General features: G+C 40.5%; 1 protein-coding gene across 1 annotated transcript; it reads left to right on the top strand.

Annotated features, from left to right (window-relative positions):
• The first annotated feature begins 6,959 nt into the window (after positions 1 to 6,959).
• DSEL (dermatan sulfate epimerase like) lies at positions 6,960 to 14,979 on the top strand. The gene is made up of 2 exons (XM_057380321.1): positions 6,960 to 7,432; positions 8,016 to 14,979. Exon 2 carries the CDS (start codon positions 8,946 to 8,948, stop codon positions 12,588 to 12,590), a length of 3,645 nt encoding a protein of 1,214 aa, XP_057236304.1. The 5' UTR covers positions 6,960 to 7,432; positions 8,016 to 8,945; the 3' UTR covers positions 12,591 to 14,979.
• Positions 14,980 to 16,521: the final 1,542 nt, after the last annotated feature.

The raw sequence follows: 16,521 nt of genomic DNA, 5'->3' as shown, positions 1-16,521 counted from the left end.
AAAAAAAAAAAAAAAAAAAAAAAAAAAAAAAAAAAAAAAAAAAAAAAAAAAAAAAAAAACCAAAAAAAAAAAAAAAAACACCCAAAAAACCTACAGGCCAAAATACATTAACAGGGAAAAGGGCAATAAAACTGGAAACTTTCCAAAATTTAGCATTTGAACGATCTCGGTGAAATCCTAAGGAATTTAATGCAAACCCTGTGTTCTAGGTTGCAGGGGTCACTGTGTTGTCTATAATCCAACCTAAATCACTGGTATATGTAYTGGTATATTGCTATGATGTTAGTATTTCTGCACTACTTTCCTTACATGACTCAAAGAAGCCCACTGACAATCTACTTAACATTTAGCAAAGCAAATGTTAAACTTGACTGGTAAGTCTAAGAACTTGTGAAGTTTTTTCACAGTAACATAGAAAAGAATTTGCAACAATGAACTCTTACTTGAAAGGTTTGATAGTCTATGTCTTCAACATTTTTAYATGCCTGACACTCAGTTCTTTCAGGTTCCCTTGGATGATCAAAAATAGTTGTTATTCTAGACCCCTCCTCCTACAGAGCAAAACATCAGAATTAAGACTGAAAGGATTCAACTAGCTTTACAAATTTTGTTTACCTTAAAATAGTCTCCAAAGTACTCCTTATGTTCAGGTATATTATGACTTATTCCAGGTGAACTAAACTGAGGGAGATTTTCTAGCTGAAAATGAATATTTATACCATCAGGTAAGATTTTTGCAAAATCAGTCCCCYTACCTGGTTCATCACAGCTATCTAATCCTTAGAAAAGGGGGAGATGGGAATAGTCAACCATATATGACAAGMGTGGCAGATCACCTCATCAATGTTAAAATTCTTGCATAACCGCACTTTTCCAATAAGTAGTACTTCACAGTCATGTTATTAAACCTAAATCTAACAGGACTGTGCAAAGTAAGGTATCCTGCGGAGGTGGATGAATGTGGCCTTTATTGGCATGAAATCACTTAGGACATTTAGGCAGAATGGGTTAATTATAATTTGAATTCAGGGTGCTGTGCTGCAAACTGAGATATTCCATTTTAACCTGAGACCCTGACTGTTTCCCTGTGATATTCCATTTTAACCTGAGACCCTGTGATAATGACTGAACTAATACATGTTACTCTCTCTGACATTCCTTATAATGTAGTATGCTTTGTTCAAGTAAATACAGTGTTTGAATTCTTTATGATGTAAATCATCTTAATATCTGTCTTAAATATTGTTTAAGTTATAAAAARCAAACCCAGGAGATACTATAAATCACTGCTGCCAACCTGAGCATACCCACATGGGTTGTAGCTTTCCTGTTTTCTAATGCTTCTAAAGCTGTTAAATATAAGCCTGTACATTAGTGTAATGAATAGAACTACAAAAAATATGCCTAGTTAAGATTTGTAGTTGTACCTTTTCATGCAAAGCATAATTTAGTATCTCCTTAATCACACAATTTGGAGRCAATGGTGTAAATCATAAGAGTTTTTGTTTTCAGTCTTATGATTTAATTGCTGCCTCTGTAGGTTTTGCTTGTCTAGTAAGAACACTTTTTCATATATACTCCCCATGGACTGGACAATATATTTAAAAATTCCTTTAGGCTGATTCTAATTTATGGTTGCTAGCAAGTAAGAATACTGTATTAATAACTGGTGAAAGGACCCCTGTTATGGAGTACTGGGATTCAGGGCCAAATACAGAGCTTATGAAGTCAGTAGGAAGGCATGCACATCACTGATGGGGCTTACATTACAATCACAAAACTACAGCTGATATCTCTCCTGAAATGAATAAAAATAAAAGGAATTTGTTACCAATATTTGTTACTTTGATACCAAAATCAATGGATACTTATGCCTCCATGCACTGATTCTTCAYGTGTGACCTCTACCTGCAGTCCAAGGGTAGAATCCTGTTTACAGCAATATTATATAAAGCTTATCTACCTCAGAAGATGTTGATGTTAAGTTCTTCTCTAGTCCAAATTGTAGCATATATTTGATCATGCATGTGTTGGGTGAATGTACCACATCATGGTTCAAATCTTAATGCCTGGTAAAATTGGTGTTGAATTTTTATGTTGGTTTGTTTTTCTGTGTTTTCTTTGGGGTGCAGAGTTAAATGTTGATAATTTCATAGATTATCAAGACACTGGGTCAAGAAAAAGAAGACTCTTTCCTCTTCCACTCTATTAGTCTTATGTTATGATTAATTTACCAACATACTGTGTTTAATATGTCGACATCTAGCAAGTTGAAAAACACAATCAGCAAGTCTTAAATACTTAAATGCTTCCACAAACACAACATTCRTAGCATTAATCTTCTTTATCCGCCTGCTGATGAGTTTTCATAGTTAAAAATGTGCTTCCATGTCAATGTGCACAGATGCTATTCCAATGAATTTGATACCTTAAGAATTTGGCATTGTGCTGCTCTGACCGAGAACCTTCCCAAGATCCCACCACCTGTACATAGCGTCATGCCTGATGCTCTCAAACTGCTTCCACTGAAGATTGATTAAAATGCTAATAAAGTACAAATAGTCCCATTCGCTTCATACTCGGCATCTGAAGTACTCACAAATGGATTTAAAATTACCCCTGTATGCAGCTGACATTTTTAAGGGGCAGTTTAGCATCTACTTAAGCTGGCTGAAAACCGTGATGCCCTGTTGAGTGTGCAGTACCCATTGTGCAGCAAAGAGACTCCGACTGCTGGGACACAACGGGGTTGGCAGGAGCACACAGCTGGGACGAGGAGAGCAGCACCACGGCTTTTGGCAGCTGCTCCATCCCATCTCTCTCCGCTGACACCAGGCACTTTGCAGCCTCTCCAGTCATGCAGTGACAGAGCACTGCACTGACACGAGTTTTTGCAACATGGAAAAACATCTCACTGCCTTTTCAACTTTGCGCAGTGTGATAAACATGCTAATTTTCAGTTTTAATAAAACCAGGATATTCTTGCCTGCTTTTTTTGTGTTTTGTTCCTGTCGCGTTTAGCCAGTTACCATTCCTAAATTAAAGAAAAAAAAATCCTAAAACAAATAAATATATTGCAATTAAATATATTATAAAAATAAAGTGTATCACAACATGCTCTTTTCTGTGTACTCTACTATACAGCTCCCCTGAAATCCCTTGACACTCAAAAGACAGGAACTTTGATATCAATTATTTATATTCTTTTATCTTTCACCCCCTTTAATTATCACATGTTCATCAGTAACATCCAATCTCTCCTTCTAAAACTAGTGGACTAGCGAGCAATGTGGAGTTTGTGTGTGTTCCTCTTAGGTGGGRTTATACAAAGAGGAAATGGTCTTGGATATCACAAAAGCAAGTGTTGTAGTCAAAGCAGGAGACAYAATTTGAAGGAATGTTCCTTTCTCTGAGAATGTGGTATATAYTTTGTTCCAATACCTGTATTCTGTAAAATGTGTGAGCTATTTTTGGGTAGCAGAGGGCCTAACTCCTTCCCTCTAATACAATTCATTTATGTGTGCAAGTTTCTGTGATTACATTAATGAAAGGTAACACAGGATGCCCCTAGTTTGAAACAAAGAGATGTTGTTTGCTGAAACAGACAAGAGATTAGGTCATTTGCGAGTTGAGATTGTGGTTAGCATTCTTTAAAAGGGAAAATTCTATTTCACCCATGTTCTCTCTATGAAAGGGGAATGCTTCCGACCACTTTATTGCTTCAAAGTGGACCCTCATCACCATTACTTCATTTTCCAAAGTTTTTGTTGTTTTTTTTTTTTTCTTTTTTTAATTTTTTTTATTTATTTGGCTGTTGTAAAAGAAAGAACAGTGCATGAGGGATGGTTCAAGAATTCACAGTGAATTAGGTCTTCAAGGAGATTTAGATTCAGAAAAGTCTATTTGTCTGCCTATAGTAAGGTCAAGTCATGAAATAAGCACCAAGCTGTGCCAATATGGAAAAGCTTCTGAGTGGTAAAGAACTCTCACCCAAACTTGTGATGCCTCTGAAACAAAACCTCTACTTTAAACCTAGGAATTTATGAACTTTTGCTTCTTGAAGAGTTAAATAGAAGTTTCAAGAGTTCACCACCACTGGAACCTAATTATTTCAGTCCAGATCCTTCCTAAATACCTGGCTCTTTTTGTGAATGCTGATTAATGTCTCATATTTGACAGCAGCACCTCATTCATGTATGGACTTCTGAATTATTATTCTGTTTGACACCRGCAAGTATTTTGTTGCAGTGCAGCTGACTATTCTACTCTTCACTTCCATCTGTTAGCACTTGGCTTGTACTCAAGGAAAATAACACTACTAGCATTTTCAAGATCATTCAGACGGCTGATGTATCAGTGCAGAATGCTATCCCTGAAGCAGCACACCACAGCATATCACCAACAATGACCCATGATTTCTTACACTAAGAATTTGATGTGATAGTGMGGTCACTTTCCCATGAGTCAGAACTTATTTCTATTCTACAGTATCTTTTTTTTTTTGCTTATAGCCCATAAGCCTCACTTTTCAGCTATTCATAGTTATGAAAAATATTTGAAAATGTAATAATATAATGCAATTTGTTGCCAGATGGTGTTTCTACAAATAACAATGTAAATTACAACTTTTAATAGTTACRTTCACAATTAACAGTTGTTCTGAAAGTGACCTTGATTTTAGTGACCACTCTTTAAACCGCATTATGCAATCAGGTAAGGCAGAATGCCAATATAATTCACACTCATTTTATGCAAAAGATTTGGTTACAACCCAGAGTTAGTATTTCTAATCACCTTAATCCAGCTCCTTTGAAGTTTGCCTCACTTAATTGTTTGTCCTTGATGCCAGTTGTATAAGTTTTTGGTTTTGGTCTTGAGTTGCAGCACAGTAACTATGTGTCTTTGCTGCCTATTGAAAACTACTAATAGAAAAAATCAATGAACAGTAGTTTTGTTATTGCTTTTTAATTTTGGTCTGAGCTTGGTTTTTGTTGGTTTTTTGTGGGTTTTCTTGAGGGGTGATATTTGAAGCAAAGTAACTTGAAAATTATGGAAACTAAGTAGCCTAAACTGTTTGCAATCATACATGGTTATAGACAATCCTGCTTTGCAATTTGCTTAGCAAAAAAACGAGCCTGAACTATTTTGCCAGTGCATTTTTGTTAATGTGAAAAAGCTGCCACAGAAAAAGTGAAATGCCTTACAAATGCCTTCACTCCCTTATAAATAAGACTTTCTCAAAATGGTACCATTTGTGAATATATGGGGCCAGTCAGTAATTCATGTTCATGTTTCTCCACAAATATCACATTGCAATTGAACACAGTGTATGTAACGGCCTCAGCACAGGTCCCAAAGAGTGAGAAAGGCTCTTGGGAGAGCTTTACTCTTGCTTTTAACCTAGAGTCCTACACATACTSGGCTCATTCTGAATTGCCTGACAATTTATGGGAGAAGTCATTCCCTGAGACTTTAATACGTTCCAGAATGGGCCAGCCTTGGGAAAAAATGTAATGGGTACAATGAGAATAGAAGGAAAGACTTGGGAGGTTTTCATTTGTAGTGTATTCCACTCAGTTCTACAGACTTAAAGGGGAATGTGGCCTCTATTGTTGCTTTACATTTCCTTTTGCTCTCTTCCTGGAATAACTTCCCTGGTAGCATGAAAAGGCACAACTGTAAAAGATTCAAGGTCAGGGAATAATGTGCTGATCTTTGTTCATTATGCAAATTTCTTCTGATGGGAAGATATGATCCAGGCAATAATCAGTRTTTTTCCCTTTTAAGCCAAGTCTATAGGGCACATCTGAGAGATTAGGATGGTTCCAGGCACAGCTCATCATTGATGTAAATGCGAATAATTTAATAATTTAATCCTTCTAAGGTGCTCTCTGTAGCACAAAGAATCCGAATCAGTATCCATAATGTATGGCCTTTATATATTCATATATTCATTTCAAGATAGTTACACATTGAGTAGCTTAAGCAATACTTAAATCTGTATTTCCTAGTATGGGGGCAAATAGAAAAATTAGAAGAATATAAGTGAAGCCTGGGAGAAAGTTAYGCTTATTGAGACAATTAAAACCCACATCCTTTGAAGTACAGATTAAAAACATACTATGTGGAAACACACCCAAAATCTCACACCCTTTCATTTCCTGCACTCAACTATTGAAGAACCATTTGGTATCACATCCAGTCACAAAATCAGGCTCTGAAAGTCATCACCAGCAACACAAACTGCGATTCAAACCCGAGAACGGTCTTAAACGCTCTTGCATTTTGTGGACGGTCACAGCAGCAGGCGGGCAGGCCAGTTTGTTCTGCTGGCCCTTCAGCACACCACGGACCGTGACCGAGATGAGGGGCAGAGGATTTTATACCTCGTGACAGCTTTGTATTTTACTTCAGAAGCCTTCAGCTAAAGCTGAATGAGAACCATTTTAATGCATCGCATAAAATAAATGTGCCACCGCAAGAACGGGGTTATAAACAAGCGTGACCGCCACAAACAAGCAGATGGTGTGCATCCCCGTGGTCCCTGAGACCGGGACGCTGTTAGATAGTTATTCCGCTCTCGCAAAGTTGTCACCCACAAGAGCGGTGGCTCCTGCCACCCTGCCCTGTCCAGCCCACCCCTGTCCAGCTCGCCGGTCCCCGGGCTGTCCGTCCAGGACACTGCCCCGGCCGTGGGCTGCGGGGACCGATCCGCGGCGGGGCGGCGGCTGTCGGGCGGCCACAGGGGCGCCCCACCGCGACAGCTTTCCTTCCACGAGCCTACCCGTACCTCCTCCGCTCCCGCACCGCGACCCGCGGCACCGCTGCACCGGGTCACCGCGATCTCCCGCCTCCCCGCCGCCTCCGCCGCTGCCAGGCGCGGTCCCCCCGCTCCGCCCCGGCCCTGCCCCCGGGCGCTGCCGCCCAGCCCCGCTCCGCTCCGCCGGCAGCCGAGGCGCAGGGGCGGCGGTGGCACGGCGGGAGGAGCGGGGCTGGGCTGGCCGGGAGCAGCGGGGCAGCGCACGCAGCCGCAGGGCAGAGCCGCCACAGCTCGGCGCGGAGGATCGGCACATCCCCGTTCCGCCGGGGGCGGCTCTGCCGACCCCCCCCGCCACCTCCCCGCCTCCCTCCCTCCTTCCCTCCCTCCTTCCTTCCCTCCCCGCCCCTCGGAGCGACATCCCTGCGAGTTTGCCTGGCTGCCCGCGCCCGTCGCCGGGCGCTCGCCGCCGCATCTCGCTCTCCATCAACTCCTGGGAGCCGCCGGCGGAGGGCAGGGACCCGAAGTTGCGGCCAGCCCGGGCGGAAAAGTAGCGGCAGAGCGGAAGGGGCCGGAACCCAGCACAGCCCGGCCCGGCCGAGCGGGGTCGGAGCGGTGGCCGCCACCCGCAGCCCCCGGCCGGGGCAGAGGACGCACCCCGCTGGAGCCGCCGCGGTAAGAGGGGCTGGGCTGGGGGAGCGGAGCACCGGGAGCGGAGGCCCCGCGGTCCTCGCCGAAACTTGTTCAAGTTGTGCGGCCCCGGGCGCGGGAAGGGGCGGCGGCGGGCGCCCTCTGCCGGGWTCGGGCCGGGGCCGGCGGCGGAGCWCCCCCGGSCGGGTCGGTCCCGTCTGCCGCCTTCCCTTCTTCCCGCSTCGGTCCGCCGGCAGAGCCGCTCGCGTGGTGTAAATACGCGTGTAATTTCATGTTAATTCGAGCTGAATTGAATTTCGGTGGCGTGTGTCAGGTTTATTTGTAGGAGTAGCTGGTAGCGTAACTGGAAAATATTCCCTGAGACCTCCTGTTCACGCTGTAAAAGGGGAAAATGAAGCGAGCATGAGCAGCCAATCTGAAATTCCCTTTTGCAAAGGCTAAATTTTGTGGCATTTGGAAAATGCTCCTTTTTTATTTTTTAATTTCTGTAAAAAGGTGCATGAACTCGTCTTTCCTATAAACTTAGCAGCTCTTTGTTAGCCAAAGTACTTTAAATATGTTCTGACATCTACACAGCTTCAGAGAACTTTTGTTTCTGTTTCCWCAGAAAGAACCAACATGCAGAGAGGAAGGAAACCTGAAACTGCTCTTCCGACAAGAAAGTATTGGCTTTCTGCCTCTTTCACATGTTTTCCTTTTGCATCATTACGGAAGGAACAGGATTTTTTGAATCACTGAAGCCAAATTTGGGCATCWCTGGCTGAAGAAAAGATTCAAAAAKACTTGAAAATATGTCAATACTCTATGACTCTTAATTCAGATGCATCTTTCCCAAACAGAGGAACACTGGTTAGAAGCACTGCCATTTCATCAAAAGGATCTAATGGAAGATCTATATTGATTTTTTTTTTTTTTACTATTTTCCTTCCTGTCCCTCCATGAATCCCAAAAGAGAAAGATGGAAAGAGTGTGTAAGGAAATCGAGAAAAGGCAAAGACTGAAGACAGTAACTTTTGGAGTCTATTTTCCAAGTATTGTATATTCCCAATTTTATCAACTATAACACATTGTTTTTAATAAATGATATAATTTTGTGATCAGTGGAGTTTTTGTCAGCTCTAAAAGTGGAATTTGGTGTATGACTCCCAATTCCTTTTTCAGATCATGCTTTTCAAGTTCCAAGAAATAGTGTTTCAGTCTGTTACTGTGCATTGTTGACRTGTGCTTTGTATGCGTATCTCAGAGATTTTACTTTTTCCCTGATTCAAGTGTTTATGCTTCTAGTGTTGTAATTGAGAAAAGTGTGAACAGACAAGGCACCTGAGATTTAATTTTTCAAGAGCCTTGTCATTTCAATGTTGTATCTCAGATTACAAATAATCTGGGCCTTTGTTGTAATGCACAGTATACAATAAGTCTTTTCTCCTAAACATATGCCTTAAGATATTATTTTTTACTAACTGGATGAAAGTTTGATATCTGAACACTGTTTTGTGAAGAAATGTATGTCTGGGGAAGAGGAGCTGCCTAATGGATCATGGCTCTGATGTTTGCGGGGCATACTTTATTTCTAGCATTAATGATGTTTGATGTCTTCACTTTTGAAGAATCTGTAAGCAATTACTCTGTGACTTTCATAGAAAATGTAGATCAGTATGAAAAACAGCAACTTGAARGTCTTAGTGCTGAGCAGAAGCTGAAAAGAACAGTTCTCCATCCCAGCTTGTATTTCGATGCCCAGGATGTTCAGGCACTGAGGCAGAAGGCTCGTACAAGCCATTTGCATCTCTTCAGAGCCATCAGAAGTGCAGTGATGGTTATGCTGTCCAACCCTTCGTACTACCTACCTCCACCCAAGCACGTTGATTTTGCAGCCAAGTGGAATGAGATTTATGGTAATAACCTGCCACCTCTAGCGTTTTACTGTTTGCTGTGCCCCGAAGATAAAGCTGCATTTGATTTTGCCCTGGAATATATGGATAGAATGGCTGGCTACAAAAACTGGTTGGTTGAGAATGCACCTGGAGATGAAGTGCCACTCGGTCACTCCCTAACAGGATTTGCCACTGCTTTTGACTTCTTGTATAATTCACTGGAAAATGAGAGAAGGCAAAAATACCTGGAGAAGATATGGTCTGTAAGCGAGGAAATGTATGAGTACTCCAAGGTTCGTTCCTGGGGAAAGCAGCTTCTGCATAACCACCAAGCAACCAATATGCTTGCTCTGCTTATTGGGGCTTTRGTTGCAGGAGTGGACAAAGGATCTCAGGCAAATATTTGGAAACACACTGTTGTTGATGTAATGGAGAAAACAATGTTTCTGCTCAATCATATTGTAGATGGGTCTCTGGATGAGGGAGTCGCTTACGGGAGTTACACGGCCAAGTCAGTAACCCAGTATGTTTTCCTGGCCCAGCGCCACTTCGGGATTAACAATTTGGAGAACAACTGGCTGAAAATGCACTTTTGGTTTTACTACGCCACCCTGTTGCCAGGCTTCCAGAGGACTGTGGGTGTTGCAGATTCTAATTACAACTGGTTTTATGGTCCTGAGAGCCAACTGGTTTTCTTGGATAAGTTCATCWTGAAGAATGGAGCTGGTAACTGGCTGGCACAGCAGATCAGAAAACACAGACCCAAGGATGGGCCAATGGTGCCATCCACTGCACAGAGGTGGAGCACATTACATACTGAATTTATATGGTATGCTGCTGAAATCACTTCTCAGCCACCTCCTGGCTATGGTACTGCTAAAATGCACGTGTTTCCTAACTGGGGAGTTGTTACTTATGGGGCTGGATTGCCAAACAGTCAGGCAAACACCTTTGTATCCTTCAAGTCTGGGAAACTGGGTGGACGTGCTGTCTATGATATCGTTCATTTTCAACCCTACCGATGGATTGATGGGTGGAGGAGTTTCAATCCGGGACATGAACATCCCGATCAGAACTCCTTCACTTTTGCTCCCAATGGACAGGTGTTTGTRTCTGAGGCTCTTTATGGACCTAAACTCAGCCACCTGAACAATGTCTTGGTTTTTGCTCCATCTCCTACAAGCCAGTGCAACCAGCCTTGGGAAGGACAGCTTGGTGAGTGTGCCCAGTGGCTGAAGTGGATGGGTGACGAGGTTGGCGACTCAACTGGAGAAATTATAACAGCCTCCCAGGCTGGTGACATGATGTTTGTGAGTGGTGAGGCGGTATCAGCTTAYACATCAGCAATGAAACTGAAAAGTGTCTATCGTGTTTTGCTGCTATTAAATTCTCAGACATTGTTAGTAGTTGACCATATCGAGAAGGAGGAAGACTCTCCTGTTAATTCAGTCAGTGCCTTTTTTCATAATCTTGACATTGATTTTAAATACATACCCTATAAGTTTAAGAACAAGTACAATGGAGCTATGATGGATGTGTGGGATGCCCACTACAAGATGTTTTGGTTTGATCATCGTGGGAGTAGTCCTGTTGCTAGGATACAGGAGGCTGAACAAGCTGCTGAATTCAAAAAACGATGGACTCAGTTTGTAAATGTTACCTTTCCAATGAAAAACACGCTTACAAGGATTGTTTACCTTTTCTATGGCCCATATGTCAATGTTTCTGACTGTAGACTCATGGATAATGCAAAATCTGGATTTCAAATTTCGCTCAGTGTCAACAACACTGAAAATACCATCTCTGTTGTGACTGAGTATCAGAATTTAAAGGCAAGGTTTGATTACTTGGGATTTGGTGGTTTTGCTAAAGTAGTTCATGAAAATAAAGTGACCAAGTTTGGTCTTGGTACTGAATCTGTGATAAAAGAGGTGAAACATAGTAGGGTAGCTTTCCCATTTGGATTCAAAGTGAACATAATTGCAGGGTTAATTTTGGGTGTCAGTTTGGTCATATTGGCTTTTCAGTGGCGATTTTACATATCCTTYGGTAAAATGTTGCGTTGGATCCTGATATTGGTTATCACGCTGTGGCTCATTGAATTGGTGGATGTGTGGAGCATGTGTACTCAGCCCATCTGTGCAAAGTGGAGCAGTGACATGACAAGGCTAGAACGTGATAAAGGCAATAAAGCCAAACAACTAGAAGGAAACCCCGTTGTTTTGCCAGATGTTATCATTACTTCACTTCCCACTTCTGGTGCAGAAATTTTAAAACAGCTCTTTTTCAATACCAGTGACTTTTTATACATCAGGATACCTACACCCTATCTTGAAGTTCCTGAGACTGAATTTGAAATTGATTCCTTTGTAGATCCATGTGAATGGAAGGTTTCTGATRTCCAGAATGGTAATTTTCGTCTTATCCGAGGGTGGCTTCAGTCTCTAGTTCGAGACACAAAGTTGCATTTGCAAAACATTCATTTGTATGAAGCTAGCAGAAGTAAGATTGYTCAGCATTCTGCATTAAGCAAAGACAAAAAGAAAAGGTCCAAAAAGAGAGAATCCTTGTCAGAGCAAAGAAGCAGGGCAAGAGGGAGTCAAGAAAAAGATGCTGAATATATTAGGGAGCTGAGAAAACATCTCATCTATTATCCTAATGCACGGCCTGTACTTAGTTTAAGCAGTGGGAGCTGGACATTAAAGCTTCCCTTCYTTCAGGAAATCTTGGGACCATCAATGAGAGCGTTATTTGTAGTGAGGGACCCACGGGCATGGATCTATTCAATGTTGTACAAAAATAAGCCAAGCCTTTACTCCTTGAAAAATATTCCACAACACTTGGCTGCAATGTTTAAGGGGGAGAATGGTAAAGAAAAATGTAGTTTAAATGAAGGCTATGCCTCTGAGTTTGAAKCACTAAGAAAAGAAATTTCTAATTCTAATTCAAATGCTATTTCTGTGTTGTCTTATTTATGGCTAGCAAAYACAGCAGCAGCAATGAGAATAAACAGGGACTTGCTGCCAACAAATTATCAGCTGGTCAAGTTTGAAGATATTGTGAGCTTTCCTCAGAAGACTGCTGAAAGAATTTTTRCCTTTCTTGGTATTCCTCTTCCTCCTGCTAGCTTAAACCAAATATTATTTGCCACCTCCACCRGTCTTTTCTATCTTCCTTATGAAGGGGAAATTTCACCAAGTAGCATTCATGCCTGGAAACAAAACATGCCCCATGAAGAGATTAGACAGATTGARGATATCTGTTGTTCCCTGATGGACCACTTAGGATACCCAAAGTTTRTAGAATAAATGCTGCTGGTCAGCAGAAATTTGCACTAATGATCTCTGACTCCCAATTTGTGGATAAATATTAGAGAAGTTTGTTTATTCTTGTAAAAATGTGTACAGTCTGCTACTTTCAGAGAGATTATTTTAAGAAAAATGTAACTGTTCTTGAAACTGTGGAAGGTTTTTTGTTTGTTTTGATTTTTTTTAAAGATATTGTAACTACTTTTGTGGCCTTTCAAAAAAAGCTGTATGAATCTTTGCAGAAGTACCAGCTGGGGCCTCTATAGCTCAGGGGATTAGTAATAGAACAGAGCTTTTCACCTCCAGCTCACCAGCTTGACTCCAGCCCAAATGGTTAGYTCCAGAAAGCATTTACCACCTGATGATTGCATGAGGATTTATATGAAATTACACTTGTCAAACTGGTCCTGTTCCCAGTGGTGATTATTGGCTCCCTTGGACAGGTTTTCTGATGCATTCTGTTGATGTCTCACTGGTCACTATAGTGGTGCAAAATAAGCATAAGCTGAGATTTAGGACTGTTCAGCATCCTCTTAGAGGGACGAAACAAAACATTTGAGAAAATCTGGTTTCTTACTTACAGTTTGAACAGACTGGCCCAGGACTGGAATGGACTCAGATATTAAATCTTATTCTAGGATATGGTTCTTCCATGTCACAGGTGGGGTACTTAATTTAGGGTTTAAAGTCTGACAAAAAGAGTCTTAATTGTTCACTTCTGACAATGTGGTGTCCATTGTGAACCTGAAGTAAATTATGTGGAGAARAAGAAATGGGACAAAATCAAAGAAATGAGAACGATCCCTCAAATGAGCASTTAAAATTGTGTAGTACCTGCCTCAACGTAACCTAATTTTGAAGGCTGTTAACATACTAACTTTTTGAACTGTTTTATTCTGTACCTCTTGTCTTAAAGGTTCTGCAAGGATTTTCTCTTTTTGAGTGAGACTCTTCCATCCTTGAGTGAGACTCTTTGTTGTAACACATTTCTCTGCTGATTTTTGTGCATAATTTCCTGGGACCAGTGCAAATATGTGATGCCATTGGCAATGACTTATTGTTGATGTGTGCATAAAATGCAATATGAGATTTAGAAGACCTCAAATAAATCTCTAGCCCTGTGTTGCTGTGGGTTGTTTTGCTTGTCTTTATAATGAACTTCTGAAGGACAGCCATTGCTAACCTCAGGTATTCTGTCAGAGAAGGGAGAGATCTGAAAATCACCTGACCCTCAACCACCTCACATTTGAGTGGTTTCCCTGCAGCAAACGATTTCCAAAGCTGTCTGATTTTTATCATGAYTGGAGTTTCTTTAACATGATTTTGTAATATGGCATTTGTTTGGAGACAACTAGGCCTTGTCACWGCTTATTTTCTTCTTAAGTCCCTATCTTTGTTTGCGCATGCCCATTAAGAAAAAAATATTCCCATTTCCCAATTTACCTTGCTCAGCATTTTCTGGAAATGCRTGCATATTGTAAATGTCTGCAGATGTGTATATCAGATCACAAAGAGACATCTATTTCCTTTGCCATCTGTTTTTTATTACGAGTGGAATTGTGTTGAAATACACTTCAGTTGGTTTGTGGGAGCTGGAATCAGAGCYTATTATATTGAAAAATGCGTGTAATTGTTATTTATTTGGGTGGTAAGCRTTGGGCAATGTCAAAAGTACAGTGAGTTTCCTTTTACAGATTACAGATACTCTTGCTGAATTTTAATATAAAGGAGTTCTTCTCTTTTCTTCCAATCTTAACCACTGTGTCCCTGTGTTACCCAGCTGTTTTGTCCCTCCCATATGTACATTTCACATCCTTGAGATATCTCATTACAAGCTAAATAAAAGTACCTCTTTCTCAGACAGTCATTAGTATGGCAAAACAGGCCCCTACTATGCTAAATCTATTGATAATTTGTGGTCTTACTCACAGTACGTTGCCTGCCATTTACTAGCAGTAGCTGTGTTTTTCCCCTTCAGACCTGTGTTTCACCCTTGTCTRGGTGGAGTGCCATGTTAAAGGAAATATTAAACAATTCTCTCAAACTGACTTTTCTCTGAAGCCATTTTTGATTGTGTGATAAAAGGAAGTATTGATGTCTGTACAGTTGSTGCTTGACAGAATAAATTTTAGCATTTACTTTCTATTTCCAGGATTTACACTCTAGAATCRTAACAAACAAGAAGGCTTTTCTCTGTCAGATGTTTTAGGGCAGCCAAAGGTAAGATTTTGTGGGTTTACAGAGATATCCTTAAGMTTCTCTTCTGTTACTAGAATTTAGAAGAAGAATGGTCGCTACATAGACACAGGCATTAACCTCCCTTTTTCATGTAGCAATATTTAAGACTGTCAATGAACTTTGAGAACTTTGACTTTTTTGAAAATCATGTCTGCTTGTGCATAGGTGCATTGTATTTGAAAGTATTCTGACATCTCATTTACACTTTCATAAATATGCTCATGAAAACTAGTTGCAGTACTTTAYCTTTTCTTCCTTTTTCTCCCTCTGTTGAATGCTGATAATTATTTGTACTAAATTTGTACTAAATTGTAATTTGGACTGTCCAATTATGACACAGCTAAGATTCTGATGTATTTTTTTTTTAAAGGCAAGCTTTACTTAAATCCTTTCTTCTAAATCGTATTTGGAAGCATAAGAAAAATAAACCCAAAGGAAAACATTTCAGTTATTTACTTTGYGAGTAAGTGACATTGGCCCTGGGGAGATGCACATAGGTCTTGGCATTCAGAGTTCTATCAAACAGGATAAATCCATAGTCTCTGAGCACATCTAAATGTCTCTATTGCTCCCAGCGTGCTTTTTTCCAAGAGCAAAGTCTGGAGGTGATCCTCAGTATCACGGTCAGATTGGTTCCCTTCACCCTATGTGCACGCAGCTGGAATGCAGCCCTCATCAGATTTATGTTTAAACAGTTAATTTGCCAGATCCAGTTTAATTTCTGTACAAGATCCTCAATTATGTAAAATATATGGCACAACTCATTTGTCAGTGTAATACTATTCTGATGGGCTAGAGTGCAATTCAAACAAAAATTACTTTTCAAATTTTATAAAGTTATTATTAACTCATTTGTAAAGCCTCAGTAATGGATCAGAATTTTTTAAACTGCTGTTGAAACACAGTGATATGACTTCTAGCAAACTCCTGTCCATCCTGCAGTCAATTATTAGTATTAGAGACACTATTWATTTGACGAACATAAACATACATTWACTGGAATATAATACTGCATTTCCTGAAAACATTTGAAGTGCACGGTTCAAGATTAAGGATGAAAGCATGTTATCAATATTTCTGTAAATTGCAAATATTACTCCTTTTGCAAGTGGCCCATATGTTGGGTTCCATRTGTTGGAATGTTTTGTAATTAGAAACTCTGATACTCATGTAGGTGACTTAGTAATTTATCAAATTTATTTCTTTTTATTTACATATAATTTGTTTTCAAGAGGGTAAGTACTGGATCTTAACAGTTCTGATTGTTGTAAATTCTGGTCAGGGCAAYGTAAGCTTTCATTCCTTCCTTTGTACTCCTTTTTAGATTTGGTTCAGACTAAAACATGATTTGCTKAAAGCCCATGATGAATGGGCTGCTTTCCAAGTGAAGAGTCTGYCTGGAGACTTACAGTCTTGAATACCATATTTCAGTGTGGAATATTATGGACTRTGAGTTATAGATAAAATCTGTAAATTGTGAGCTGTTCAGAATTGGACCATAAGTGAAATGATGCCTTGGTGACTTCAGTGAATGTTGTGCCAGTGATTCCAACAGGAACAAAATACTGTCTACTATCATAAAACTATTATCAACCAGTTAGCCTGAATATTCCAAAAGTGAAGAAATTATAGGCAGTAAGTACCTCAAGTGATCATTAAAGATTACTCTTCTTGCTATTTGATGACAAAAGGA

This window comes from Malurus melanocephalus, unplaced genomic scaffold (assembly GCF_030028575.1).
Source record: "Malurus melanocephalus ecotype Western Australia unplaced genomic scaffold, MMel_1.1 scaffold_444, whole genome shotgun sequence".
Classification (NCBI taxonomy): domain Eukaryota; kingdom Metazoa; phylum Chordata; class Aves; order Passeriformes; family Maluridae; genus Malurus; species Malurus melanocephalus.
The sequence above is the reverse complement of the archived record's forward strand: the minus strand, read 5'-3'. Positions and strand labels throughout refer to the sequence as shown.